Genomic DNA, 27,329 nt, shown 5'->3' with positions numbered 1-27,329 from the left:
TCTGTCCTGTGAGTGTCCAGCCCCCTGCAGAGCTTGCAGGCATTCCTCCCTACCTGTGTTCAAAACAAGACCAACAAAAGGAGCAACACAGTTGGGAGGCACAGTCCCCCACGTGCCATCAGGGTGGGATGGTGCTTGGGGGCTGGATCGTCTCAGTGAACAAGAAATTGGAGAATTATCAGTCACTTTTTATTGGCGGGAGGAATATGACACCCCCAAATTGCCTTCTCCTTGATAAGCACATTGAAGGCTACTGCTGTTTCAGTGCACCTCCAGGAGCAGAAAGCTGCTGCTGGGAGTGCATTGGAGCAGCAAGCAGCAGCAACAGCAGGGTTCACCCCTCTATCCCACTCTGCCCCCCAGCCTTCTCTCCTCACTCACCTCCAAGGCTCTTGGGCTGGATGGGGCGCCACCTGAGCTGCCTGGCGCTGAGCACCTTGTCACAGTTCCTCTTCCCGATCTCGAAGATGTCCCCCTCACTTACCTCAGTGGGCAGTCTGCAAAGCAGGCAGCAGGAAGCGCTGGGACTCCAGCAGCAGGGAAGAAGAAGCAGCCCCATGTAGCAACGGGGAGCTCAGCCCACAGCCAGCACAGTGCCCTGCTGCTTCCTCCCTCCCCACACTGTATGGACACATGGTGACTGCCACCACCAGCGGGAGCCACTGTTGGGCATCCTGGCGAGAGGCAGCCCAAGAAATCTGGTGAGGCCCATGACCCCACATGTGTGACAGATTTTTGTTACCAATCTGCTTGGGGTGATCAGGCTGAAGCTGCAGGATCATTTGGGGAGGAGATGACAAAACACACCAAGTGTTTGAATTTTAAACCTTTATTGATAAAATAATAAAGTAACAGTGGAGAGTGATTGGTGCTTCCCACGTTACTTAGAGGACGGAAGAAAGCGTTAACCCACCCAAGCCCTAACCCACTTACACCCACACTACCCAAGGCTGGCCAGGCCTGGGTGTAACATAAGAAGAAGAGGGGGAGGGGTGGATGGGAGTTCTGTCCTGTGCGCACAGGTTGTCCAGGGTTCGCTGACAATCTCCGAATTGCTTCAGCTCTCAGGAGGGTTTTAAGTTTTGGGCTTCTTTGGGGGTGTTCCATTCCGTGACCTCTGTTCCTGATGCTTTTTGTGCCAGTTTAAACCGGCTTTTTGTGGGGTTTTTTTGCTTTTCCAAAACACAATGGCTTCAGGGATGCGAAGCTCTGCTCCCCGCCTCGTTGTCTCGCCTGGGTTTTTCATCTTTGTGGCCCTGGTTTTCTCATGGCTGGCTATGGCTGGGTGAGGGAAACTTCTCGTCTAGTGCTGTGACCTTGTACTGGGGCCAGCATCTTATCATTAAACTAAGCTTGCTAGCTGCAGTGTTAAATTAACCTGTTCTCTGCTCTCTTTCTCCTTCCCCCTTTGGCCTCTTGCAGCCTGCAAAAGAATCTTCCACTCCCCGCTCACAACTTTGACCCTCCCCAAAATGCTTTGCAATGCTTGCAACAGCGTTAGCAACATGCAGCGCTGATTTGTCTTCCCCAGGTAACCCCTGAGGTTGTAACACATGTCCCCGCACCCTAATCACCTCTGGCCACCTTTGTGGGCATCCAGATTCTGTAAGCAGCTAGGGAGCATTCCAGTCCTCAGAATAAGGCAGTCCTGTAATTTAGCTACTGTCCATATCCCTCTGTAGGCCATTCCAGGAGACCAAAATTCACAGAGTGCAGTGCATTCAAACCACATCCCCACATTTCTTCATCCATGTCCCCACCCCCTGAATTCTGACTACACCACTGACCAAAGTTCTGCATGTAACCCCAAATCAGGGCCTATGTTATGTGCAAGTTCCCATAAGCAAAAGGCAGAGAACTTTTTTTTAACCCCAAAACATATGAAGTCTCTAGCATTCCATTACATTGGTTAAAAGGCATGGACAGGGCATTCTATAGAAGTAAGATATAAAAGCATCATCTCGGGGAAAGTATTCTTTTGAAAAGTTGGGCAATAGTTTTCATATATTTTAAAAAATCCTTTCTAATGAAACAGAACGTGATGCTCAGTACAGAACCGATATAAAGCATTATGATAATAAATATGCTTATATCATATTTGATTAACATATTTTATGTATATGTTTGGTTATGTGCATGCAGCCTGGGACAGACACAATGAACAAATCTGAATTTAAAAAAATAAAGAATTTTATTAAGAGTACTATAGAATCTGGCCAGATAGATGCGTCTTTTCTGATTCTGAAGAAGACCATTAGTCTGACTTTTCTTTTTGTTGCTGAAGAAATATAAGATGAAGGTGGACCATAATACTGGCCTTGTTGAAATGATCATGGATAAACTTGAGGACAGCGATGAAGGGACTTATACCTTCCAACTTCAGGATGGAAAAGCAACGAACCAATCCAGTCTTGTCCTTATTGGTGACGGTAAGCTCATCTAGAACTTCACTTTCACAACTAGTGCAGTGCGATGAACTAAGGAGCCAGTGACACCGGAGTATTGATCTGTGCTCTTACGCTAATTTCTTTATATCGATCGTGTCCTTGAGCAAGTCACTTAATGTCTCTGCTTCAGTTTACCTACCTGTAGAATGGGGATAATAACACCTACTAAATCTGGTCACATTTCAGATTTTTTTTAAATGGGGGAAAAAAGGAAATTTTTCCATTATAATCTTTAGGAAAAATGTTCACGTTTTCCAACCATCTCTGTTACTTATGTGCCTCACAGGGGCATTGTGTGGATTAATTAATTTTGAAGAGCACTTGGAAGATGGCAGGTGCCATATACTACCTATAATGTCTCTCTCACATCTGTCTAGCTAGCTTTCCTATATCTACAATTGCAATGTCCCACAATGCTAATTTGATACAAATGTTGTTGGAGATACTTGGAACTGTTCTCCTATTTCAAGTTAGATATTCAGATGTACCTGCAGCTGTTTACATTTCAACTGCTTGATGATTCTGCTGCCATTCTTGTTTTCCTTACTCCGAGGATCAAATGTGATTAGATGAGTGACACTAAATGTCTTCTCCTTTTGATGGCATATATTCAGATATATTTACAATTCATACTTTTCTCTTTGATCTTTTCTCTTACATAAATTAAATATTACTCATTGTAGCATTACATTGACATTTACTGTAACAAATGAGTTTAAGAGGGTCCTCAAGTGCTGAATGAACCACCATCAATAACATACATTTGCTCAAAAGGGTTGGATACATGTGAAAGGTTTAGTGTCTGTGGGTGGCTAGGAGAGCGTGGGTCAGCTGTAATAACATTGTGACAGCTGAAATACTTAACACATGAAATATTTACTATCAGCGACCTGAAAATCTGGCCCCATTGAAGTTAATAGCAAAACTGCCATTGACTTCAGCAGGGACAGGATTTCACCTCTGCAATACAATAATATCCCATTCCCTACTAACGAGATATTCTCTCTAGAAGGCTCACATTTGTTTTCCTGACTGTTTTTGATCCCTAGTGTTCAAGAAGCTACAGGACGAAGCAGACTTTCAGAGGCAAGAGTGGTTCAGGAAACAAGGTAATGAACAGCATAATCATATGCAAATGAAAGGAGTTCAGTCATCTTTTGGCTGATTAAATGTAGGAGCAGATGTAAATATGGTATTTTGAAATACAAATTGCTATTTAATTGTAATTAATTGCTTACCTCATTTTTTCCATAAAGAATAAAATCTGAAGAATAAAAGCCTATATTTCTGACATTATAAAAATAACAGTATATCTAGCAAGAAAAGTTCATTTAACTTTTCTTTTGTATTGTGATTATTGCTCATGTGATTTTGTAAAAACTCATTTTAAACAGGTCCTCATTTTGTTGAGTATCTGGGATGGGAAGTTACCGCTGATTGCAATGTGTTGTTGAAATGCAAGGTAAGAGTTGGCTGGTTTTCAACACTGTTCAGGTAGTTATAAAAGCAAGAGATATACTGGACCAGATTGTGGCCAGCCACTGCACAGGTGTGCAAGGTGTGGAAGAGTGCAAAGAGGTTTCCTTTTCCTTTGTATTCCCCCAATGACATCTGAACACAGTCACAGATTCTGCGCCGTCTTGAGCACAAACTGCTTTCTTCTTAATGCTCCCAAAGGGTGATCTGTGGGGAGGCAGCAGGGACACACAAAGTGGAGCAGGTCAGAAGAAGGGAACACATACCACATGCCATTAAGGGGTGTCACAAACAGGCATGCTCCATCTGCAAATTGGATAGTGCCATGAGGAACTGAGCCTCTGACTGTTGGACTTGGGTGATTTGGAATTTAAGGTTGACTTAGTCACTGTACTCGCCTCCTTCTGGTTTGGGCTCCATAGTGCTCCCACTGGGATGGTTTAACTCCATACCCCCCTTGCCTAACTCCATACCCACCTTTCCTTACTCAATCCAGGAGTGGATAAAAGGGCTTCGCTCTCCAGCACTGTCAACCATCCTTCAGTCCAGGAGGAACAAGCAAGTTGTGTGTGTAGAGGGGTGGGATAGCTCTCAGAATGCTCTGAAGCCTTTTTCTGCTTCCTATTCTGTGCTCTGATTTGGGCAGAGTTCCTCTGGGTGGTGTCCGCTGACTCCTTCTCAGAGCAGTGGAGATTGTTCAGGGTTCCCTGCTCTGTGTTCCCCCTGGATCTCTCATTTGACCCTGGGACCTGCAGCACTTTCCCTGTTTTTCATTTTTTGTCCCCTGTAATCAGTTAAGTTCTGGATTCTGTGTCCCCTTTCTCATCTGAGGGGTTGCATCTTTCACTGTTCTTGTGGGTGATCCCAGAATTCACATAGGCTGACACACCTAGCATTCAATTCACTATATTAAAATAATAGGATAATAGGATAATAATAGGATAATACTGATGTGCTTTTCATACATTTTAGGTGGCTAATATTAAGAAGGAAACACACATTGTTTGGTATAAAGATGGGAGGGAGATAATGGTGGATGAGGAGCATGACTTTAAGGATGGCGTATGTACTCTGCTGATATCAGAGGTGAGTGACTCCTGGCTTTTTGATGTACAGATCTATGGTATTCAGTTCAGTTCATAGATGTGATCTAATCTGATATTCCAACATATCCACTATAGATAGGAACTGGGATATAGTTTTTAAAGAAAAAGCTCACCTTGCGTTTATTTTTTGGCTGCAGCAAATTTAAATCCTTGTGAATTCAGATTTTCAGGAAACCATAAGAAAGAGCTTCACATTTCCCTTTTAAATCAGTTTAAAGAGCTGGAGGATTACATCAGACTGCTGTGCTGATTACATTAGAAAAGGGTTAAACAGTAATGTGCTCCTATTAATCAGTGAGAGGAACACTGGTCTTGTGGCTAAGACACTAGACTAAAATTAATGAGATATTGGTTCAATTCCTAGTTCTGCTACAGGTTTCATGTGTGCTCTAGGACAAGTCACTTAGTCTCTCTGTGCCTTAGTTCCCAAACTGTAAAAAGAACAAAATTAATTCTAGTGAGGAAGAGTATATAGATAAAAGGTTAAATTTGGTGTCCATATATTTTTTTTTCCAGCCACATAAATCACTAGAACAGAAAAATTATTGCTTTCTGAAACAACTTGTTTTGAATGCTACTGTTTGTTGTTCTTGCTTTACAGTTTTCCAAGAAAGATGCTGGTATTTATGAAGTAATACTGAAGGATGACAGAGGAAAGGACAAAAGTAAACTGAAGCTTGTGGAAGCAGGTCAGGGCAACATTCTGAATGGTTTATCCCATACTGGGTCATAAGTACCTGAAGTGGCAGTGTTTCTTTGTCTGCACAAGAGTTTTGCATAGGCAAATTGCGGTATCTTTTTCAAGTGATTTTTGCTTCTCCTGCATATTAAACAGACTCCTAAACCAAAAGTTATCACAGATGCCATGAGACCATCCTCATGGTGACTTTTCAGTAACAGAGCATTCCAATATACTTTTGTTAATTAGATTATTTGTAATATTTCCTCAGGATACCCCAGTTGAGGGTATTCACAATGATAACAGTTTTCAAATTGGGTGCTCACTATACTAAAAGTAATTCCATTGATGTAGAAAAATGTTGTGGATCTAGATCATTTTATGAACATGATATAATTTAGGTTCCTGTGAGGATGCACTTTCAGACTTTTTAATTAATCTGTTTTGCCAATAATTTATTTAAGGGTACTTCTAGTCTTAGAACTCTGTATATTTTAAAGATTTCATTGCTACTTACTGTGTCCAGTACATGGAGCAAAATTCATACTCCGTATATAATACATTGATATGAAAGGGCCAAAATTCCAGTTGAATACAGTCACCTTTAGAAAAAAGAATGTTGCCCTGTTCAGCAGTGAAGGGCTTAAACATGGTGCTGAAACCATGGAATAGACAGCCAAGCTCCCTGAAAACAGTCCTTAGCTTTATTGTGCTTGAAACTAAGGGTCTGATACATTTTAAAATGCAAATCAGATTTCTGTTAGGAACTCTTTAGAGGGAATGCTCTAGAGTCATAACACTGCATGCCAATTTTTAACCTATTACTGAGCATGTTTGCATGGACACTGAGTCTCAGCCTATGGATTTTGTTTCCACAGCTTTTGCAGATCTGATGAATGAAGTATGCAGAAAGATTGGTAAGTATTTAATTCCCCCTTCAGATGAGTGACTCGTTCTTCTTCATGAATGGCAGTAGGGTTGCATAAAACATGTGCTCTTCTTTCAGCTGTATCTGCAACAGAACTGAAAATCCAGAGCACAGCGGAGGGTATCAGATTATTCTCTTTTGTTAATTATTACTTGGAAGATCTGAGAGTGAGCTGGTTACACAAGTAAGTGTACGAAAATTTGCTAGCAGTCTACAAATTCTTTGGTTTTACACATTCAACAGGAAAGTGATATATTAAAATATTGGTCCCAGTTCTCCTTTCATTCACTCCCACATAATCATTTGTAGCTCCATTGAAGTCAATGGAATTATATCAGTCTGTCAGAGGGGTATTGGATCCACTAATTTTTAGCAGCCTGGAGGAAGAACATGAGTAAAGTGTTTATGACCAGAAGGTCCATGAATCTGAAGAACATTTGGAGTTCAGAAATGTTTAGCTCAAGGTCAGCCAGTCTGTCTCCCTGGATTGCACTTTTTTACAAAATTGCAGTTACAGTACAGATACAGAATGAACAGGTGCAATATATATCTCTTGATAGGTGGATTCATCCTGAAAAGACCCCTTATCTATTAAACTCCAACATGTGCCTGAGGCAGAAACCCCCAACCTCCCTCCCGCCCCCCACAAAGCACAGACAGTCTCTATCTTGGAGAGCTTACAACCAAAACAAGATAGAGAATGAGATTTTGAAACCCCATTTAAATTAATGGCACTTGAGCATCAGAATCCCTTTGGCAGCTTTGAAATCTCAGCCAGAGTAGGCAGGATGCACTGGGAAATCCAGAGGAATGAATTATTAGGATTATTTTAAATATACTTAGTACCATCTCTACTTTCAACTTTGCATTCCCAGGGGTCCCTACACATTTGAAGACTGGAAGCTAATATCAAATGCTGCAGATTTGTTGCTCACTCTCATGTTTCATTTTTAGAAACTAATTTTATGTTAGAACGATCACATTAATTCAGGTTTCAGAGTAACAGCCGTGTTAGTCTGTATTCGCAAAAAGAAAAGGAGTACTTGTGGCACCTTAGAGACTAACCAATTTATTTGAGCATGAGCTTTCGTGAGCTACAGCTCACTTCATCGGATGCATACCGTGAAAACTGCAGCAGACTTTATATATACACAGAGAATATGAAACAATACCTCCTCCCACCCCACTGTCCTGCTGGTAATAGCTTATCTATTTACTTTATCTATTTACTTTGATCACTTTAGATAAGCTATTACCAGCAGGACAGTGGGTGGGAGGAGGTATTGTTTCATATTCTCTGTGTATATATAAAGTCTGCTGCAGTTTCCACGGTATGCATCCGATGAAGTGAGCTGTAGCTCACGAAAGCTCATGCTCAAATAAATTGGTTAGTCTCTAAGGTGCCACAAGTCCTCCTTTTCTTTTCACATTAATTCACCAAGTGTTAGTAAATTGCTCCCTGGCCTTCTGTTACATTCCAAGGCATTTGTTTAAGGATAAAAAGAAATTGAGCAACTGATTTGACAAAGAGCTTCCTCCCTTGTTTAGGGTAATTAACTCTTTGATTAGAAAGCTGGGAAATGGATATTTTTGTGGGAAGAGAGATACTAATGTATGCATGTATTTACCTGAAGGACCAAATTCTGGCACTGTGCCAAATTGCCCCCTAAATGGACATATACTGTTGCTACAAAAGTAGTTTTGTTGTCTGTTCATGTCCTGGCCATTCATAGCACCTTTTCACCTCATTCAGGAGCAACATGTGCTGAGGTAGAGATATGAATGCGGGATGCATTCTTGGGTTATATACTGAAATGCATGGATCTCCCCCACTGATCCTTGGGTCTTGACCTCTGCAGCTCTGGTTATGGAGGGCACATGCCACAGCCTCTCTGTGGGCTGTGAGGAGAGCTAGAATTGGAACAGAAAAATTCCATCCTGTGCCCCACTTTGGTCCTCAGCTTTCCTGGTATGGCAGAGTCTCTAGCCAGAATTTGGTTTAAAAACTTTGACATTTTGAATTCATAGCGTAGCACCACAGGAACCATTTGCAAAAATTCTCTAGTGCAGACATGGCCAGTGAGGCCACAAAGGTCCTTCATATTTATAATATGATAAAAAGGAAGGGCTAATGTTGCTTTTTATTTTTCAGTGATGCCAAGATTAAGTATACAGACAGAGTTAAGACTGGTGTTACTGGGGAGCAGATCTGGTTACAGATCAATGAGCCAACTCCACACGACAAGGGCAAATATATAATGGAGCTTTTTGATGGTAAAACTACACATACAAGGATGCTGGATCTTTCTGGACAAGGTAGAGTTGTCACACTATAAATACCTAATTCTTCAGAGTTGTCAGTGACAATATCTTTCACCAGCATTCAGAACAGGGGTAAAAGGTGTAGAGAGAAAGCTAATGGTGTTTGGATTAATTCTGGGATAGATTTCCACCCAGAAGGCTCTTGAGTCCTAAGGACACCGTGTGCCAGAAACAGGTTGCTCCCAAGGTCCAACCTTTCGTTTCACAGCCATTTCAACCCACAAAGCCCAAACTCCACATTGTGTTTGTGGGCTCCAGGTGATGAGGGAATCATTTAGTGAAATAATTGTTTCCATTCTGTACCCTTTGCACAGTTTCTGGCAAAGTTTTTGTCCCTTCTTCTCACTCAGGGAGAGAAAGGGTTTGTCAACATCAACATATGGAGAGGCTACAACAAGACTAAATCTTGCTGTTCGGTTGGTTACCTGGGCATCAATGTAAAACTTAGCAGTGGGCATGAAAATACTTGTTAAAAATGGATTTTTTTTTAAATCCTGAAAGCTATAATTAATTTGGAAACTGCAGGTTTGTTCCTGAGGTATCTTTAGTGAGATAATCTTAGCCCCTCTCTCTCTGTGTTAAAGACTGATGATTTTTTATTATTATTATCACATTCAGGCCTCGGTTACCTACAGACCAACTTCATTTAATTAAACCTTTAGTTGTTTTAATTCTTGTATGGTATCAAAGCAAAGACTGCAAAGGTTAAACTTTTTTACACTGATTACATTTTAATCTACATCTTAAAATGTAAATTACCTTCTTGTGATGCCTGTTCTGTGAAAACTACCTTTAACATCAGTTTTTCTCTTTTAAAAGCCTTTGATGAAGCCTTTACTGAATTCCAAAGATTAAAGTAAGTATTACTCATGGCAAGTATAATTTTGAATACAATATGCTGCTAATAAAGAAAGAAACTGTACTCATGTTCACTTTGTTTAACACTAAAAAAAATCCTTTGAGCCAAATCCTGGTCCCACTGAAGTCAATGAGAGATTTGCCATTGACTTCTATGGGATGAGGATTTGAGTCTTTGTTAATAAGGAAAAAGTAGGATTATCAAGTGATGTACTGTGCAGAAAGATTTTCCTTAAGTGAGTTAAAGCAGTCTCAAAGATTAGCCATTTGTTAGTCATCCTAAATTAATCTTAACTAAAACTGAATTTTCTTTTTGTTTCCCGCAACTACAGACAAGCTGCTATTGCAGAAAGAAGTAAGTGAGCTTTCTTTTACAATGATCTCCATAAACTGGCTATGAAGTTTCTTTTATCCTCATGACTATGGGTGTGCATTTGATAAAACCAGTTTATCCTGACACCAAGGAGAAACAGGAAAAGTAATCTGTTTGGTAGCTAATATTATAACAATCAGCTAGTGACAGTATAATTATGGCTGTGTTAACTTTTTCCAGTCTTAGCTTCTGTTTTCACAGCTAAAAAACTTTCCCTAAAAATTACCTTTTGAGCTGAAATTTCTCTTGCCTGCTCTCAACACAAAAGTGACTTTGTTTTTGAAAGTCTGAAGAAAATTGAGTTGTTTTTGAATTATCCTACATGGTAAATGGCTTCACACCACAAGCACTGATGAAAAATATTACATATGGATAAATGGGCCAAGTCACAAGTACTCTGGGAACCAGAGGTTTGAGCTTTTTGACATCTGTGCATTTAAAAATCTCAATCGTAGCATTATACTGAAGATACAAAATACAGAATAATTTAAAAAGAGGGAAAAAAAGTATTTAATCATTAGTTTAATGAACAAAGCAATTATTAAATAACTACAAAGATTAAGCTCTACATGCTTTCCCTTCTATTTAAAAGTGCATGGGTGGAACAGATTAATGCAACATCTCAGCAAAGTCTCCCCTCTCTACGTGTTTGGGACTAGCACAGAAATATAGTGTAGGCAAAGATGGAGTCTGAAAAGGCAGTGCAGAGGAATTGGTATGCATCATTTGGGGTCCCTACCCTAAAGATCCTGGCCAGTTCCTCCAAACTCTGCTGCAACCCCCACCACCACACACACCCAAACCAGTATGACAGGACCAGTAAATGTGCTGCCCCTAGATGTTCCTCAGCTCTACTTTGACTCTGACTTTGGGTGGTCATGGATAGTGGGGAGAAGGCACACCCCTGGGTATAGGTTAGCTCCCCACTCCTGCTCCTTCCACTTCTGGCTTCAACAAATTTCTCCATAAAGTCCCTATTTTACAGAGGGGGAAGAGCACCTATGTTGAAGGGGAGAGTATTCCATGTAGCCACTTTCTGCCTCTTGATGGCTCCCCCACTACTAACAAAGACTGAATTCCACTTCCTGGAATAGCTGCAGCAGAGAATGTGCCTGCTAGGGTCACTTTACTTATATTGGATTGTGGTAGGATTTTGAAACTAAACACAAATGGCTAGATTCTGATTTTGTTTACACCAGGATAAATCCAGAGGAATTCCACTGAAGTCAATGGAATTATTCCAGATTTTACACTGGTGTAACTGAGATCAGAATTTGTGTTTTTTATTTAGATCAGAAGCCTAAACTTCACTGGTTTCTGAGTCTCTTCTATAGGCTGCAACTCATCTCTTTTCATAAACTCTGAATTGCTAGACTTTTACCTTGGAAACTTAGAAACATCGGGCCCAATTCTACATTCTTTGTGCACTCAAAACTCAAACTGAATTCAGTGGAGGTAAGGGTAAGGCCCATACCTTAATTTCACTGAGGAGGTGATTGACAGTAGGATATTAAGATATCTGCTTTGTGCAGCAGAGTGACATGATTTTACATGTGCAAATGGTGTGCTAGGAATACTGAATAACTCTCTTCATTTGCATATACAGAGACTTGTACAAAAATAAGATAAAAGAACAGCGCTACAGGGGAAATGAAATCTGGGACAGAGTTATTTTTGCAGACATTAAAGGAAACTTCACTCATGTATTTTCAGATCGTGCCCGGATACTTGGAGGTTTGCCTGATGTTGTCACCATCCAGGAAGGCAAGGTACAGTAAATGAACCATAGCTTTATACTATAGCTGAGCAGCTTCTATATTTTGCAGAGAAAGGGAGAACGTAAGAATTATTTCAAAGGTTCCATTTTAAAAATCTGCTGTATTATTTATTTATTCATTCTCTATCGTCTGTATACAATTTGAATTTCTTGGACAGATAGGTTTATGTATTTGGGGCAGTTTCATTTGTTAAGCATAAGATAAAAGTGAGAGGACAATGCCAGTCAGGACTAAAATGTGAACAGTGTACTTCTTAGGAAATTCAGCTGCAACCATATCTTTAAAAATTTACATTATGCACAGAGATTTCACAGTTGCATTTTTCTATGGGATATTGAGTAATGCTGAATTCCTTACACCCAAGACAGCCAGTCAATCTGTATGGATGATGGTAGTCCCTTAAGGCATGGCACCCATCAGATCTGGAGAGTTGGGGAGTAAAGTGTGGTAGAAACCTACACAACCTCCTACCTCACCATCCTAAGAGACAAAGGAGAAATTCTTCTCTGTTACACTAGGGTAAATTTGAGATAAAGCAAATTAAGTCAATAGAATTACTCTGGATTTATATTGATGATGATGACGATAAATCTACTGTTGAGTTTGATGGATGAGCTACAGTCATTTATTGTGGGTCCTTAGATGAGACCAAAGACCAATTTCAGACCTTCTCTTAGACATTCTCACAGCGAATTCTTGCAACTGCAACAGGGTGGGGAAGAAGGCAGGAGGAAAGTGAGTGAATTTGCCAATTTTCAGCTGAAATAGTTGCTTTTGCTAAGAGATGAGTCTGGTATGCGTTTGTGGTGGGAAAACTTGGGTGGTTATATCAGTTGAGAATTCTCTGCCAGAACAGAGTTGAAATGAAACAATACAGATAAGTATGAGCTTTCAGAAGCAAAATGCAGTGATATAGAAAGAGAGATTGGTTGGAATTATTCAGAGTAAGGTGTAAAGGCTTCCTAGTGCATTCATTACTCAAAATCACAAGGATATTTGAGATGCTGTGAACAGAGGAAGGCTGGATGATACTAAAAACTCAGAACACTCAAGGTGAGTATCTTTGGCCCAACAACTATGGATTCAATAGGGATGTTAAGAGACCTTGTTTTATTCATGAGAAGTGTAGACAGAGTTGTAAAGTCTTTTACAATTAATACAGTACAGGATTTGTGTAGAATCATCTAAATTGGTGGATTGGGTCCAGAAACAAGAGGAAAGTCTCTGCCCAAGTCTTGTTCAAAAGTTTTGACATAAAACAAAGGCTACAGCCCTCTAGCAAATGGGTGTGGTACTTTGCCTCCTCAGAAAACTCTCACCTTCTCTTGCCTAGGTAGCTGTGTTTGTTGTTTGCTGAGTTCAGACACCTGTCCTGCTGCATTACTGCATCCTGTACACCTGCATGAGATCTAGACAGGGAACACAGAAAGCTTGCTGGTCATGAACTGGAGCCTCTGTGCTCTGTCAGTGAAGGAAGGAATTGGTGTTAGAGCAGGGCAATGGGAGGTTCATCCAGAGATCAAGGGGACAATACAGATTTTATGTAGTAACTAAACTTTTATTTATTCCTGTATTTCTTATTCTGCAGCAACTGCCAACTCTTAAGAGCTTTACTCCTACCCCTTAGCTTGTTCAATCCACTACAATGATCAGTCAATGCTGACATTTAATGTCATTGCTGGGCTTTAAAGCTGACACATAAACCATTAATAGGGGGCAGAGGAGTTCATCCTGCTAACTCATTGTTTCAGGTTCTCTTTAGACTCGGGCAGACATGCCATTGGTTTATGTTTAGTTCACATTTGGAAGGTTATCTCTTCAGTCACAAGGGCTAGAAATTTACTCTCTCTCTTTTTTTTTTTTTTTTTTTTTTTTTTTTAAAGAAAAGCTTAGTTTCTGTACAATCTGAGTGTGTCATGAGGTCACAACAATACATCATGTGGTCTGGATCCAGCCCAGGGCCTGTTTGTTTGACACTGCTGTAGTGCAATATATTCTTCCCCATGTTAGATCAGTGCTTGTAGTTGATACCATAGTTTTGCTCTCAGCCCATCTCTGTAGAGTATCTACAAATACTATTGCTGCTAGAGTTCCCTGGTGCTTGTGAGCCACAAATACACAGACTGGGGTTGATTCTGACCTCTGCAAAAGGGCAGAATAGGGAGGCTCATGTCATTCTCTCACCCTAGCCTCCTCATACAGAGCTAGCTGTAATCTAGTCCTATAGGCTCATGATCTTGCCCATATAATTCAGCCTGTCCCAGCACATACATAATGAAACAATGGTCTCAATATTGTATGAATGGGTAATAAAAATTCACTCTGGGTTGAATCTTGGTATTCAAGATCAGACAGAGATCTATTCTTCTATTAAACACAATTCTACAAATACACATTGTTCTGACCATTTTGAAATGAAGATAGTATAAAAAATAGCTTTTTACTAACACTTGATGCATGATTGTAATTATATAACTGCAATAAAGACTTGTTTAAAAATATAATTTTGTTAGTCAACATCCTATAACATGAGCCAGGAACTTTTAAAATGAAAAATAAAATAAAACCCACCAAAATAAAATTATATACATTGAAGGCATTCTAATCTACCATATACAGTGAAGTTACAATAACTGCTTACTTCCATATTGATAGAATTGTCTACTGAATAAATAGTACTTGTAAAGGTGGGAGTGACTCATTTGTCCCCAGTGTTTGTGTGTATTCTGGAGAGATGGGAGCATCTGTTTACACCTGGTTTGTAATTCATGAAACTCTCATGCAATCCTCAATGACATTTTAAAATGTAAAGTGAGGTAATGCAGGGTGTAGCAGTTACAAGGAGCCGTTAGATTTTCTTTTATCACAGTATACATAAGAGCTGCTACATCTAGTGCAATCATACAAACTGAGGGGAGCAGATTTTTCATCCTTGACTTTGAATTTCCAGGTGTATGCAGATTTGGCCCTTTAATTTAAAAACATATCCATAATGTTATTTACATGCAATTTTTGTATTGAATTGTGTGTAGTGGAATATATGAATTGATGTTTGTTTTAACAGCATTTGATAATGTTCCAGATGGCCAAAGATGTTTGCACTGATATTCATAAATGGTTTTTCAGTTTTGTAATGTAATCTGAAAAGCCCAAGTATCAAATCACAGCACACCAGGTGAAGATTTGAATTGACAGTGGGTATTACTGTAAGTTATATTATATATATATGGCAGGGGGCCAAATTCTGAAATTCTCATTCTGTTTTTACTCGCGCAAAACTTCCAGTGATTTACATGGGTATGTTAACTGAGTCAGGAGTGACTTTTTAAAAACAAAAGTGTTCATCCTGTTTTGTAATCTGATTTCTGTTAGGAGCTCTGCTAATGCGGAATATAGGTCACCTGGTCTCCTTGAGGGTGTGCAAATCTCCTGCCAACTATCCAGAGGGCGTTTCTAGTCCTTTCCTTCTTCCCCCTCATTGCGCCAAGCATGAGTGATGGAGAGTTCCCCTGAAGAAAGGGAATGATCTTTGGAGGGGGAAGCTGCCCTCCCCAACAGGAGCAGGCCAGAGTGTTTTGCAGCTCGTACTAGAAGAAAGACCTCAAGATTTGACACGTATTATAATCTGGGATTTCTATAATGCCATAGGTGTGCATAGTGTTTTAGCAACACGTATGTTGATAAGGTCCCTGTCCTAAGGGCAAAAATGTCTAAAACAGATAGATGCAATGCTAGATACAAAGGATCAGGCCTTGGCAGCAGGCCCACTGTAATGCAACTCCCGCCCAGAAGATTTTAAAATGACCAGGGATTTTACCATCTTCATACTGAAATATAAGAATTATCTTTCCACTTAAATAGGCAGAACACAAACAATAAAGAAGTGGGTGCATCAGAGTGGGAACACACAGCACCAGTAATCAGATCAGTGATGTAAGGCTAAGCAAAAGGGGAAGTTATTTTAAGAAACTATTTGAAGGAGGAAAGGGTTATTGGCACTGCTGTTTCTCTCAGTTAGGGAAAAATTGGCACAAGTCTAGACTGTTAGGGTTTGAGTGATGCATCCAGTATAACTCTCTGCGTCACTGACAGTAACTCATTAGGACCTTGCAATGACAATAGGGACAATTCAGTACTGATCCCTTAGCTTTCAAAGAATGCGGACACAAAATAGAACATGGTTTTCAAACTTTTTGTATTGGTGACCCCTTTCACACAGCAAGCCTCTGAGTGTGACCTCCCGATATAAATTAAAATGGGGAGATTTAATTTAATGGGGGCTTGGGTCTGTCAGGCCCAGGGAGCTGACAGCTCATGACCCCTGTGTAACCACCTTGTGATCACCTGAGAGGACACGACCCCCCCATTTGAGAACCCCTGATATAGAAGCACTGAATAGAGAATGAAACTATAGACTCTTCACTGGCTGCAGTGTCCAGGTGTGGCTGAGCTGTTCATATTCAGAGTCCTTGAATAGCCAGGAATAATATGTTTTTTTTCCCCCGTTCCTTCAGCTTTTTAAACATCTCTGCAATCAAAAACATGATTATTTAATGCCAGAGGACTCCAAGAGAACAGGTTTAAGAGCCCCACTTACTCTCCGACCATGGCTGCTGCTGGAGACCAGATAGGGTCTTTTCTCTTTTCACCTTTTCTCTGTTCTCACCAAGTTACATATTTTTTGGAGGAGGAGGGATATTTTTCTTCCTCTTGTTCCCTTTTTAATCTCTTGGGGATTTTGTTTATTGTTTCGGGGAATCCCCTGAAGTGAGGTCCACCATGAAGAAGTACTTTAGGTTTGAGGAGATATTATTTTTTTCTGTCTCCCCCTTTTCTTGATTTTATGGGTGGATGTCTTTTTTCACCTTTCGCCATTATTCCTGAGGCAGGAAGGGAAAGAGGGAGGTCTATTGGATATTTTTTACCATTGATCTTTCCATGACTAAATCAGGCTAACAACATGGGGCAGGAATATTTTCAGTCCCTTCCACAGTCACCGTTAGATGAATCTGCATTAGAAGCAGGTAATTTAGAGATTTGGCTCTCAATCAGAGGTATGTGTTCCCCCAGGGGTACGCAAAGGTCTTCCAGGGGGTACATGAACTCATCTAGATATTTGCCTAGTTTTACAACAGGCTACATAAAAAGCACAAGCAAAGTCCGTACAAACCAAAATTTTGTGCAGACAATGACTTGTTTATGCTGCTGTATATACTAAACACTGAAATGTAAGTACATTTATATTCCAATTGATGTGTTTTATAATTATATGGTAAAAATGCGAAAGTAAGCAATTCTTCAGTAAGAGGGTCCTGTGACACTTCTGTATTTTTATGCCTGATTTAGTAAACGAGTAGATTTTAAGTGCAGTGAAACTTGGGGGTACTCAAGACAAATCAGACTCCTGAAAGGGGTACAGTAGTCTGAAAAAGTTGAGAGCCACTGAATTAGAGGAACAGAACGCTGATTCCGGTTTTTCACTACATTCCACCCCTATCATCTCACAGGAGATGATTTTCTCTGGAATAAAACCCTTCAAACTAAATTTGAAACAGACTGTTTTAAATCATATCTTACATTGCAAGCAGTATATTACAGATGTAGGAAAAGAAACAGTGAGACTGATATTAAACTGATGGATTTTTCTGTTCAGAATGTTAGGGCTGAAGCTCTGCCTGGAAGGCTCAGCATCATAGAGATGAAATCCCCCTCAGTGCAGAGTGCCAGCATAAGGCCTGCACGCCATTTAAGTCCCACTTAAACCATACTTCTCTACACTTGACTGTCTCTGAAGTGTTCATTTCTATGGACTTTTCAAACAAGATTTGATGGACTTTATTTTTATATTTTCTTATATGTGATCTATTATTTGATTCCTGCATATTGTCTTTTGAAAGAATTTGTACTGTAATTGTTTACAAACGAATTATTTTTAAAAATGGGGAAAAGGAGAGGAGGAAATGTTTAACCCCAGAAAACGGACATTACCCACGGCCTGACTCCCAGCTCAACATACACATCCAGGGTATGCAGAATTAAAGCTAACACTGGAGCTTGAGATGTTAGCCTTTGAAGGGACTATCTTGAACACAAGCACCAGTTAACTACTTTTCACAACATTTTAGTGAGCTGAATTCCATACTTTGGCTCAAGAGAAGGGGCAATATTTGCACACAGTGGAAAACCTAAGCAAAGAAGAAAAAATTAGACATGTTCTGAATTCTAGACCCCAGCAGTGTTTCTATACTCACCTGCGTCTGACTGGGGGGACTAGGGATGTAGAGAGACAAGTCATTAATTCACACAGAATAATTGGTTTGACTTATTTAGCTTTTCTTTCTGCTTGCAGAATGTTGGTGAGCAAATGTACTCGTTATTTGAATTTACCCAATGAGAGATCATTTTGCAAATTTTTTTCCTACTATTAATTGATTCCCGACAATCTGTTGTGAATATTTATTGCTGTATTTATTAGTTGCAGTTGATCACATAAGTCACATGGCATTGTGATTGGAAGAATGAAACTTACAATTAGGAGTAGGGCTTGAAAAAGCCACCAGGGCTTTGAATCTCTTGGGAGAAGTAACAGCTAACTTAAGCAGGATGACATTTTTAGGACACATTAGGCCTCCTTTCTAGGCAACTGCTCTCACTTAAGGCAACATTCTGAGACAAATAAGGTTCAACTCCTGGAGATCCTATATGTCCCTAAAGGGAAGCGGTGGGATATGCCCCAGCTGTGAGAGCCTTCATTCTTTTAGTAATTGTATCTTAATTTTATTTTAACTTTGTACTTTTTTTAATAAATAAGGACCAGTTTCATCCTTTGTATTGAAGTGAATGGCATACTACACATTTACATGTCTAAATATCTTCCCTGTGGGTATTTCTGGGTTGGCATTGAGAGAGAAAAATTAAAGGAGCTCTGACTACTGGTGTATGAGATAGATTTGCAAATCTGCAGCAGCTATTAAACTGTCAGGGTGATCTTTCTAACAACTGGCCCTCTGCTAATGAAGTAACTGCCTTAATGTTAGGACCAAATTCAGCACGCATGCAGATTTAGCTCCGATTAACTTCAAAGGGAAATACATGTGTGAGCATCCAAGGGCAGAAATTGGCCCTGAAAACTGTACTGATTTCAGATAAAAATAGTAGCCGTTAGATGTTATGCTGTTTTGTGGGAGTCTGTAAAACAACTCGATCTGTTTGTGAAATTGTCAGGATGTAATTTAGGGCATTCTTAAACTTGAGATTAATTCATGGTCATTTAATGGTTAAGCATTTATCATATTTAGGGAGATTTGCCTTTATTTTTGTGGTACTCTTATAGAATTAACCTGAACAAATCCATCCAATTTGAAGATAGTTCTTCAAATTCTCATTTAAGGCCTAACATTCAGATGCTGCTAATGTCTAATTTTTGTATTAAACAATGCAGAGGGGGTTGTGGTAATGGTCATGAGGGAAGAGGGTCCATAAAATACTGAAGGCTTTAATGGAGCTTTTTAATTAGTTGTGTTCATTCTCTTCCTTCATGATGGATCAGACTACATCAGAAATTATTGATCTTGGATGCTTAAGGGGAATCCATTGTCTAATAGCAGGAAGCTAAGAGGGGACTTTCAGGGAATTATTCATCCAAATGGATGCAAAAAAATCAGTTAACAACTGTTATTTATATCCCATTTGTACATTTTTTGTAGGCGCTTAATCTTACTTGTAATGTCTGGGGAGATCCTGTCCCAGAGGTCACGTGGCTGAAGAATGAGAAACCGTTGACTGCAGATGCCCACTGCATCCTGAAATATGAATCTGGAAAAAGCGCCAGCTTTACTATGACTGGCGTCAACACAATCGACTCTGGGAGATATAGCATTTTGGTGAAAAACAAATATGGCACAGAAACCAGTGATTTCACTGTAAGTGTGTTCATACCTGAGGGAGAAGATGAAGTATCTCAGCCTGAGCCCAGTAAAGGAGATAAAAAGAGAGTGTGAATTTGAGACGAGGAAACAGAAGTATGGGGGAGAGATTGAATGATATACTGGCATAATTCATGTGTGTAAATTGTTTTATGCATAGCAAATAGCCTTGGATCCTTCCACTCACTTCACTTGTGTTTTTATTACATGTATTTACACCAAGCAAAATAGTGCCTTTACTAATATATATTTAAAGACCATTCTCTTATAGCTAACCACTCAGAGCCTAACCCTGCACATCTTAAATCAGCCAAATTCCTACTGAATGCAGCATCAGGTCCAAAATTTGACCCTCATCCTCCATACAATACAAACAAGCAGAGTGAGGGAGAGTTTCAAGGGAGGTAATTAATGAGGTGGCTGAAAGGATTAAGAATGATCAAGGCTTAAAGGAGATGTTTTTCTGAGCAGCAATTTAGATTTGGTCAGACTGTGGTAAAGTAGTATATATGGAGTGTACTATAGCTATTAGAAACAGAGGTCCTGATTCTCATTTACACTAAGGCCCATTTACACAGTTTTGGCAGTATAAAGAAAGGTCCTTAAAATGGGACTAAATGTAATTTACAACCACTTTAAGGCTTGTTTATACTGTCTGAGTAGTGTAAAGGGGCTGTAGTATAAATAAGAATGAGCCCCAGGATGCTAAATCAACAAATATCTCTTATGTGTTGCTATAATATTAATGTGCACTCATGTCAACAACAGTGTATGAGTCCTCCTCAATGGTCACAAATAAATGGAACACATTTCTTTCATCTCTGCTTCTACCTTGTTTCACTGTCTTGTTTTGTTGGTCACTGGTCTGGTAGTTGTTCACAGCACCTTCCAGTTAACTTCTTCACCATTGCAACTTCCTGTAGTGGCCCTTTTGACTGTGGTAGTCTTCACTTTGGTCTTTACTATAAAACACAGAGTGAAATCACTGAAACCTCCACATATTTCAATTCTGATCTTCACCAACTTCAGACCCTAGTTCAACAAGGCACTTAAGCACATTCACGAGTAGTTCCATTGACTTTGACAGTTCTACTCATATACCTGAAGTTAAGCAAGTGCTTAAGTATTTTGCTTAATTGAGGCCATAGAAAATCTCTTTCTTAAAGTTCAGCATATTAACATCTGTTATTGGACATTAACACCACAGAAAACTAGCAATGAGTATTTGAAGTAACATAAGCTGATAAATAGTACATTCAATATTGTCTTTTTATACATTTATTTCCAAGGGATATAAGCTCTGGTGACTGACATTTTTTCTCAATTACATCATGTAGAGTAGAAGCAGCATTTTCTGGTGAACTAAGCATGTTGATAGGACCCAGGAACTCCTAAATTCTTAATCTCAGTTCTACCATTGATTTGCTGGCCAAATTTAACCCTATTGTGACTCTAATGAAGTGGACTTAACCAAGTCTCTTAAATTCTCTGTTTTTGTTTTCCCCTACATAAAATTAGGACAGTACTATTTACTTAACCAACTAATAATTATTTTTGTTTGAAGATGAAATGTTATATAAGTGCCAAGCCCTGTTATTGATGCAGGGAACTTAATGACTTCTGAAAAGCGGTCACTGGGCCAGATATAGCCTAACAGGGACAGAGAGGCATAGCTTACATTACACTGTGACAACAAGGCCTACTCCATTCTACGAGGAGATTCACCCATGGAGAAGGGCAGGTAATCTTTCCCTCACTGCCCTTCCTGCGGTTTGCCCAAGGAAAGATCAGCATAAGTTTCTGTTGGAGCCAGTGCCAGTGGACACTGCAGTGTGGACGTGCCGGATCAGCACATCACCCAGCTCCACTGAACCACACACTTAAACCCCCATGCCACCCGTGTGAGAGGCTCTGATGGTTCCTATGGGCCTCTGGTAGAAGGGACGTTGTGGCAGCCTTGTCCTGCAACAATCTTCCTCCAGCAGACTTTCTGCTCCCAAGAACTTTGTATCCTGTCTTTTACTGGCCATTGTGGGTGAAAACCAGCAATGAATTGGTAATGTATTCACTGAACTTTATTGTTACCTACAGCTTTTCCTCATAATAAAGTAGAGAAAGAGTAGAATATGTAGCTCCAATAAAGTCAGTTCACTTCTTAAAATTCAGTTAGTTACACTGTCTCAATCTTCACAGACGTGAGCAATAACAGATTAACGATACTTTTTTTAATTCATAGTCTCTGCAGTTTTTCCCATTGTTCTTATGAAGGTTACAAAGTAGGTATTCATCAAATCCTAAACAAACTATTTTTCAGCTGAAAGCTTTATATAACCACTAATCCAAATCTTTGATCCTCTGCAACAACTGCCTTCTGTGGTGGCAGTGGTAATACTGTATATTTGTCAGTGATTTACAAAAGTGCCTTTGCTCATTATTAAATGAGCTGGAGCAATGGAATTCATACGTATTTCCAGCATCTTAGGTCATTATCAACTCAGTCTCTAATTTTGAGAGAAAACTTATCTTAATATCATGTGGAATACACCATGTTATTTTTTTTTCAGAATAGATCTCACAGCAGCATGATTTGTCACATCAAAATCTATAGAACTAACATATTTTCAGCATTTTATTTAAGCATGATCTGTGCTCACCTTTTCACACACTTTTATCTCCTATAACATCTCAACTATTGTGAATCCACAAATTCTGCAGTTTCCCTTGCTGTAGTAATGGCAGCTCTGTGAGAATCAAAAAGGTAAGTGCTGATGGTAATTAAATCCTTTGGAGTTTAGTGTGTAGCCCTTATTCATGTGAGGAGTGCAGTGGATGCAGGATTGACCCCAGAAGTCTTATGTATGAAAAAGTAACAGTGTACTTTGATAGCTTTAAAATTTGAGAAATTTCTTTTTCTAAAAGTAAGAACACTATAAAACATTCAGCAAGAAACACAAAACCATGCAACGTTTGCCCAGTTTGGGTTTTTTTGTTATAAATCTGAAGCTGAGCTCAACTTATCTCCAAAAGATTCATGACCTTGACAAACATTTTGAATTAACCTAGGCTGACTTCTGTTTTAAATCCTGCAGAACTTGCAGTTTCTAATAGATTGCTAAGAAATCAACTGAAAAGTGACACTCAAGGGGCACAAATCCCCTTTAGATCAAAACTGAAGAGAAAGGATTGTGCGGACCTTTGTGAACTGAAATTACTAAATTCTGTATGGCTCAGGTAACAGGACAAATTTTAACGCATTTATCAACATTGATGTAGGTCACTTTTGCACTGGAATAGTAAGATCTTGACTAATTTCTAAGAAAGGTTGAAGATTTTGAATTTATACATCCAAAGCAAAACCTGTCTATGTTTATGCAGTAACTGACTTCAACTGCAACACTTACATAAGTAAGGCAAGCAGGATTTGTCTCGTAAGTCTGATCCACCAAAGCATTTAAGTATGTGCTTATCTTTAAGCACAGGTAGTCCTGTGGTTTCAATGGAACAACTAACAAGCTTAAAGTTTAAGCAGATGCATAAATGCTTTGGATGAAGGCTTAAGGAATTAAAAAAATCAACTGGAACTTTGTTTACACAGAATTTCTATATCTTAAACAAAGTAAAAGTGCTCCTTACTTTTTATTTTCAAAATGAAAGCAGGGAAAGTAGCCTCATTGTTTAATATGCCATAATTAACCTTCTGAAATTTAAATATAAATGTTGCCAATGAATTTGATACTTTCACTTAATATGATATGAAGCAAATTGAAAGCTGATAATTAGATCATTCCATTTTGGGCCCAGAACTTACACTGTAATTATAAAGCACAATTGATTAAACCTGCTCCAAGTTACACTTTTGCATCATCAGTGAAATCAATAGGATTTCAGAGGTGTAGCTCAGAGCATAGTTTGGCCATTTCTTATTGGAGTAGTAGATTAACTAATCTTTCTTGCAAGTATAGTTTTAATACAGTTTCATTTTTCTTGCAGAATTTTGTTTTCTCTCCAAAAATCTGTCCCCATCATTCCTCCATATATTTGACACAGCTACAGGGGAATATTCCCATTATGAATGGTGTAATGGAGAGCATTAATTAGATACACGGATCATCTACTAAATAATGGGCCAAATTCTGTGCCTCTTCATTTCAACAGGCATTATGTATATGTATAGCTGGATGAAGAATTTAGACTGATACCTATTTCTAAATATATTGATTATAGGGGTTCTATCGCTGTTGTTTAAAAGAGAATTTCTGATGCATCTGCATTTCTTGCTTGTGCATTCTTTGTTCTTTCTTTGGTACAGGTGATTGTGACTCCTGTGATGGCACAGATTGGCATGGTTATGCATGATGCTGATGTGCAGGGACCTAATCTAAATACAATAACTATAGCTAAAAGGAAAAAAGCAACTGTCACAAGTAATTGTCACAATGAAGGGGAGAAAGAAGGTAAGAACTCCTTCATTAAAATGGGTGCAGCTCCAAGAAGAAAAATAAGTCTGACATTATGCTCTTAGAAGTCCATGCAGATCATTACTTCCTAGATATGAGTTCTTAAGCCACATATACATATAATGGGCAAGATTTTCAAAAGTGACAAGTGTTTAACATGCCTAACTTGAGATGCTTGGTTTTCAGAGGGCTGGGTGCTCCAGACTTTCGGAAAATCAGGCCCCTTTTGGTGTCTGAAGTTGAGCACCCCAAATCACTAGTCACTTTAGAAAATCTTGGCCAATGTTCTTATGTGAGTAAATGTTTGCCAGTTCTGTCCCTTAGTATACAAACTCTTTAGGCATGGACCTGTTTACTTACATGTCTGTAAAGGCACTAGCTCACTGTAGGCTCTCTATATAAAATTACAACATGAGTTCTAGTGCAGAACCTCCTTAAATAGGTGTGGGAAGAGGGAAAGGAAGAGAAAAAAGGTCATAAACAAAGCTAAAATAAATCAACACGCTACATGCCTTTGTGTTATGTCAAGCAGAGTAAATAGGTGAGAATCTGTATTACTTCTCCTAAATCAGATTTTGTTAAGCCACATGTAGAAGAGATTATTGCTACAGAAGAGACACCTGATCCAAATGAAACCCTGATTGTGGAAGAGGGAGATGATCGAGAAGGTAGCTGGCAAGCTGCAAAGGAGAGTGATGTGAAATCTACAGTACCAGAAATAATTCTTCATCCCACAGGAAGCTTGATTAGACAGGGAAAGAAATCAGTGGAAACAAACACCTGAATAAAACTATGATGTTACTGTATGTGTGTAATGATTTTATTACGAAAAAGATATTGATCTTGTGTTGAACTTTCATAGGATTTAGCATCTCCATAATATATTTACAGAAAGACTTCCTAATTCTGCTTATTACCCTTGTAACGGCTTCACAACACACAATGGGTTGTTGGTTTTTTTCGTTACATTCACATCTTAATGTCATTGATTAAATACATTGCAGTTGCTTCTAAATATTCTTTAAAATGTATCTGGCTAGCCAGTGAGTCAGGCTTTGATAAGGTGATTCTATGCACTGGAACAATCACAGGTGTGATTAGAAGACCTTATGATATATCCTGTCAAGAAGCATCATATTTACTACTCTGAAAAAGGGGCTGAAAAAAAGCATTGATATTGTACAGAGCTATGTAGAAGGGTTAGACCAATTCATACTAATCATTATGCTTTACAGCATTACAATATTCATACATAAGTCAGTGATTCAAGTTTGTGCTAAGGAGTTCCATATCTCTGGCCACTTAGATACCTTTGCATAAAAATGGCAGAAGTTGAAAAGTGGATGCCTAGAAGCAAGGTGAAAAGAACAATAATGAGTTCAAAATGTCTTTTGTTGATTTACAACACAAACTTAAACTTTTTTTTACTTTTTTTTTTGGTGGTTACTGGTATTTGGATAACTCATAGCTTTGAATTTTGTACATTTCTAGGGAATTTTTTAAATTGATTTTAAGACTCTCAAGGCCAAATTCTGCTTGCTTTACCCAGGCGAGAAGTGGTTTTCTTTGATAGTTCAGAGGATTATTATCCAATTAAAAGAATTAGGCTCATAACATATTTCCAGGGTATAAGCTCTATGACAAATTTTGGAACATTGAAAAACATAAACACTGGCCATTTTTAATGAACTTGTACAGAAATATATTCAAGAAAGAAAAGTTTAGAATTTTTAAATCATTTGCTGATACTTTGATGCTTCTTATTGAACATGGATCCAATGGCCCCATGCAGCTCCCATTAAAAACAATGGAAAGACTCCCAGTGATTTAAATGGTAGTTAAATTGGGCCTTGTTTGGAGGCAATTTGAGTAAGTTTTCACTCTGGCAATGCTAACAACTTTCCTGTAAACAAGGTGGATGTCACCAGACAAACCAGAACTTGAACAATTTAGGATGACCCATACAGAATGGTTCATTCTGAGAGACAGCAAGTTGCCAGCAGATGCTAAATAACACATAGCAAAATATGGATTAAGCAAGAAATTCAGAAAACAAAACAACCCCTAAGAATGAATACATCTCAGACTGAACTATTGCTAAGACTGTTCCCATCAGCTACAGTTACTGTTTGACACATAGGGCCTGGTTCACTACTGTATTACTTCTGTTTTACATCATTGTAACTCCATTCAAATCAATAGAAACCTGGAGTAGCACACGGGCAAATCAGGCTGACAAGTCATATATGCTAGTGTAGCACTGGTTTGATACAAAAACACTGAAGCGAGTGATTCTACACTATGAGATTTTTTTAAATGGCAACTCAAATGATACAAATGTTGTTAGCCATGTATTGGCTTTTGACTGCAGCAGAAACATGGTAACTAGTCCAGAGGAGAAATAATGACTTTTGTATCAAATCACTGAGTGAGAGAGCAGCAACTAGAGGAACTCTGCCCTTTAAAAATGTCACTGCTGTGCAAATATTGTCATTTGCTGCTTGTTTTGTATGCTTCTTAACTGTTTACTGTTGTGATTATTTGAAACTTGCATAATCTTATCAATCGTTCTTTAAAGCTGTTCAGGGCAGGGAATCTGTCTTTGCCTGCATCAAAGAACCATGAATATCTACGGTGATAAATATAACAATGAGGCAGGTTTTTGCCATTCAGTGCCTGATCCAGCTCTTATTCAAGTCGGTAGGGGCCTTTCCATTGACTTGAATGTTCTTTCAAGGCCTGATTTAATGGCCATTCTCAAGTAGCGGAAGGCTCAAATTTAGGCTATGGATATCTATGACAGAATTCTGTATTAACTTCAATTGAAGCAGGATTGGGCCTGTAAGTTTCAGTTTAAAACAAAATAGCTTGTTGCTGTTTTTATCAAAGCGCACGGTGAATAGAAAACGAGGATTTTTTTTTTTGCTTTGTCACTGAAAATACATCAGGATTTCTGTTTTGTTTTGTTTTTAATTCCTCT

At 39.0% G+C, this 27,329-nt stretch overlaps 1 protein-coding gene and 1 long non-coding RNA gene across 3 annotated transcripts in view; one reads left to right on the top strand and one right to left on the bottom strand.

Moving 5' to 3' along the window:
• Positions 1-20,680, top strand: part of MYOM1 (myomesin 1) — a 99,777-nt gene extending 79,097 nt beyond the window's left edge. The window contains exons 27-38 of the mRNA XM_073331468.1: positions 2,285-2,429; positions 3,497-3,556; positions 3,842-3,909; positions 4,896-5,009; positions 5,631-5,718; positions 6,587-6,625; positions 6,715-6,820; positions 8,789-8,952; positions 9,778-9,814; positions 10,149-10,171; positions 11,903-11,958; positions 19,674-20,680. Of these exons, the coding sequence (XP_073187569.1) occupies positions 2,285-2,429; positions 3,497-3,556; positions 3,842-3,909; positions 4,896-5,009; positions 5,631-5,718; positions 6,587-6,625; positions 6,715-6,820; positions 8,789-8,952; positions 9,778-9,814; positions 10,149-10,171; positions 11,903-11,958; positions 19,674-19,967 (1,194 nt within the window). The 3' untranslated portion in view covers positions 19,968-20,680. The remainder of the gene's footprint in view (positions 1-2,284; positions 2,430-3,496; positions 3,557-3,841; positions 3,910-4,895; positions 5,010-5,630; positions 5,719-6,586; positions 6,626-6,714; positions 6,821-8,788; positions 8,953-9,777; positions 9,815-10,148; positions 10,172-11,902; positions 11,959-19,673) is intronic.
• The window catches only part of LOC140906809 (uncharacterized), a 28,805-nt gene continuing 12,246 nt past the window's right edge, over positions 10,771-27,329 (bottom strand). For both annotated transcript variants that reach the window (XR_012157254.1, XR_012157255.1), the window contains exons 2-5: positions 20,724-20,854; positions 19,688-19,782; positions 13,287-13,376; positions 10,771-12,002 (exon numbers count right to left, since the gene is read on the bottom strand). This is a non-coding gene — a long non-coding RNA (uncharacterized lncRNA). The remainder of the gene's footprint in view (positions 12,003-13,286; positions 13,377-19,687; positions 19,783-20,723; positions 20,855-27,329) is intronic.

Source organism: Lepidochelys kempii, chromosome 2, assembly GCF_965140265.1.
Source record: "Lepidochelys kempii isolate rLepKem1 chromosome 2, rLepKem1.hap2, whole genome shotgun sequence".
NCBI classification, from domain to species: domain Eukaryota; kingdom Metazoa; phylum Chordata; order Testudines; family Cheloniidae; genus Lepidochelys; species Lepidochelys kempii.
This window is presented reverse-complemented; position numbering and strand designations above follow the sequence as displayed.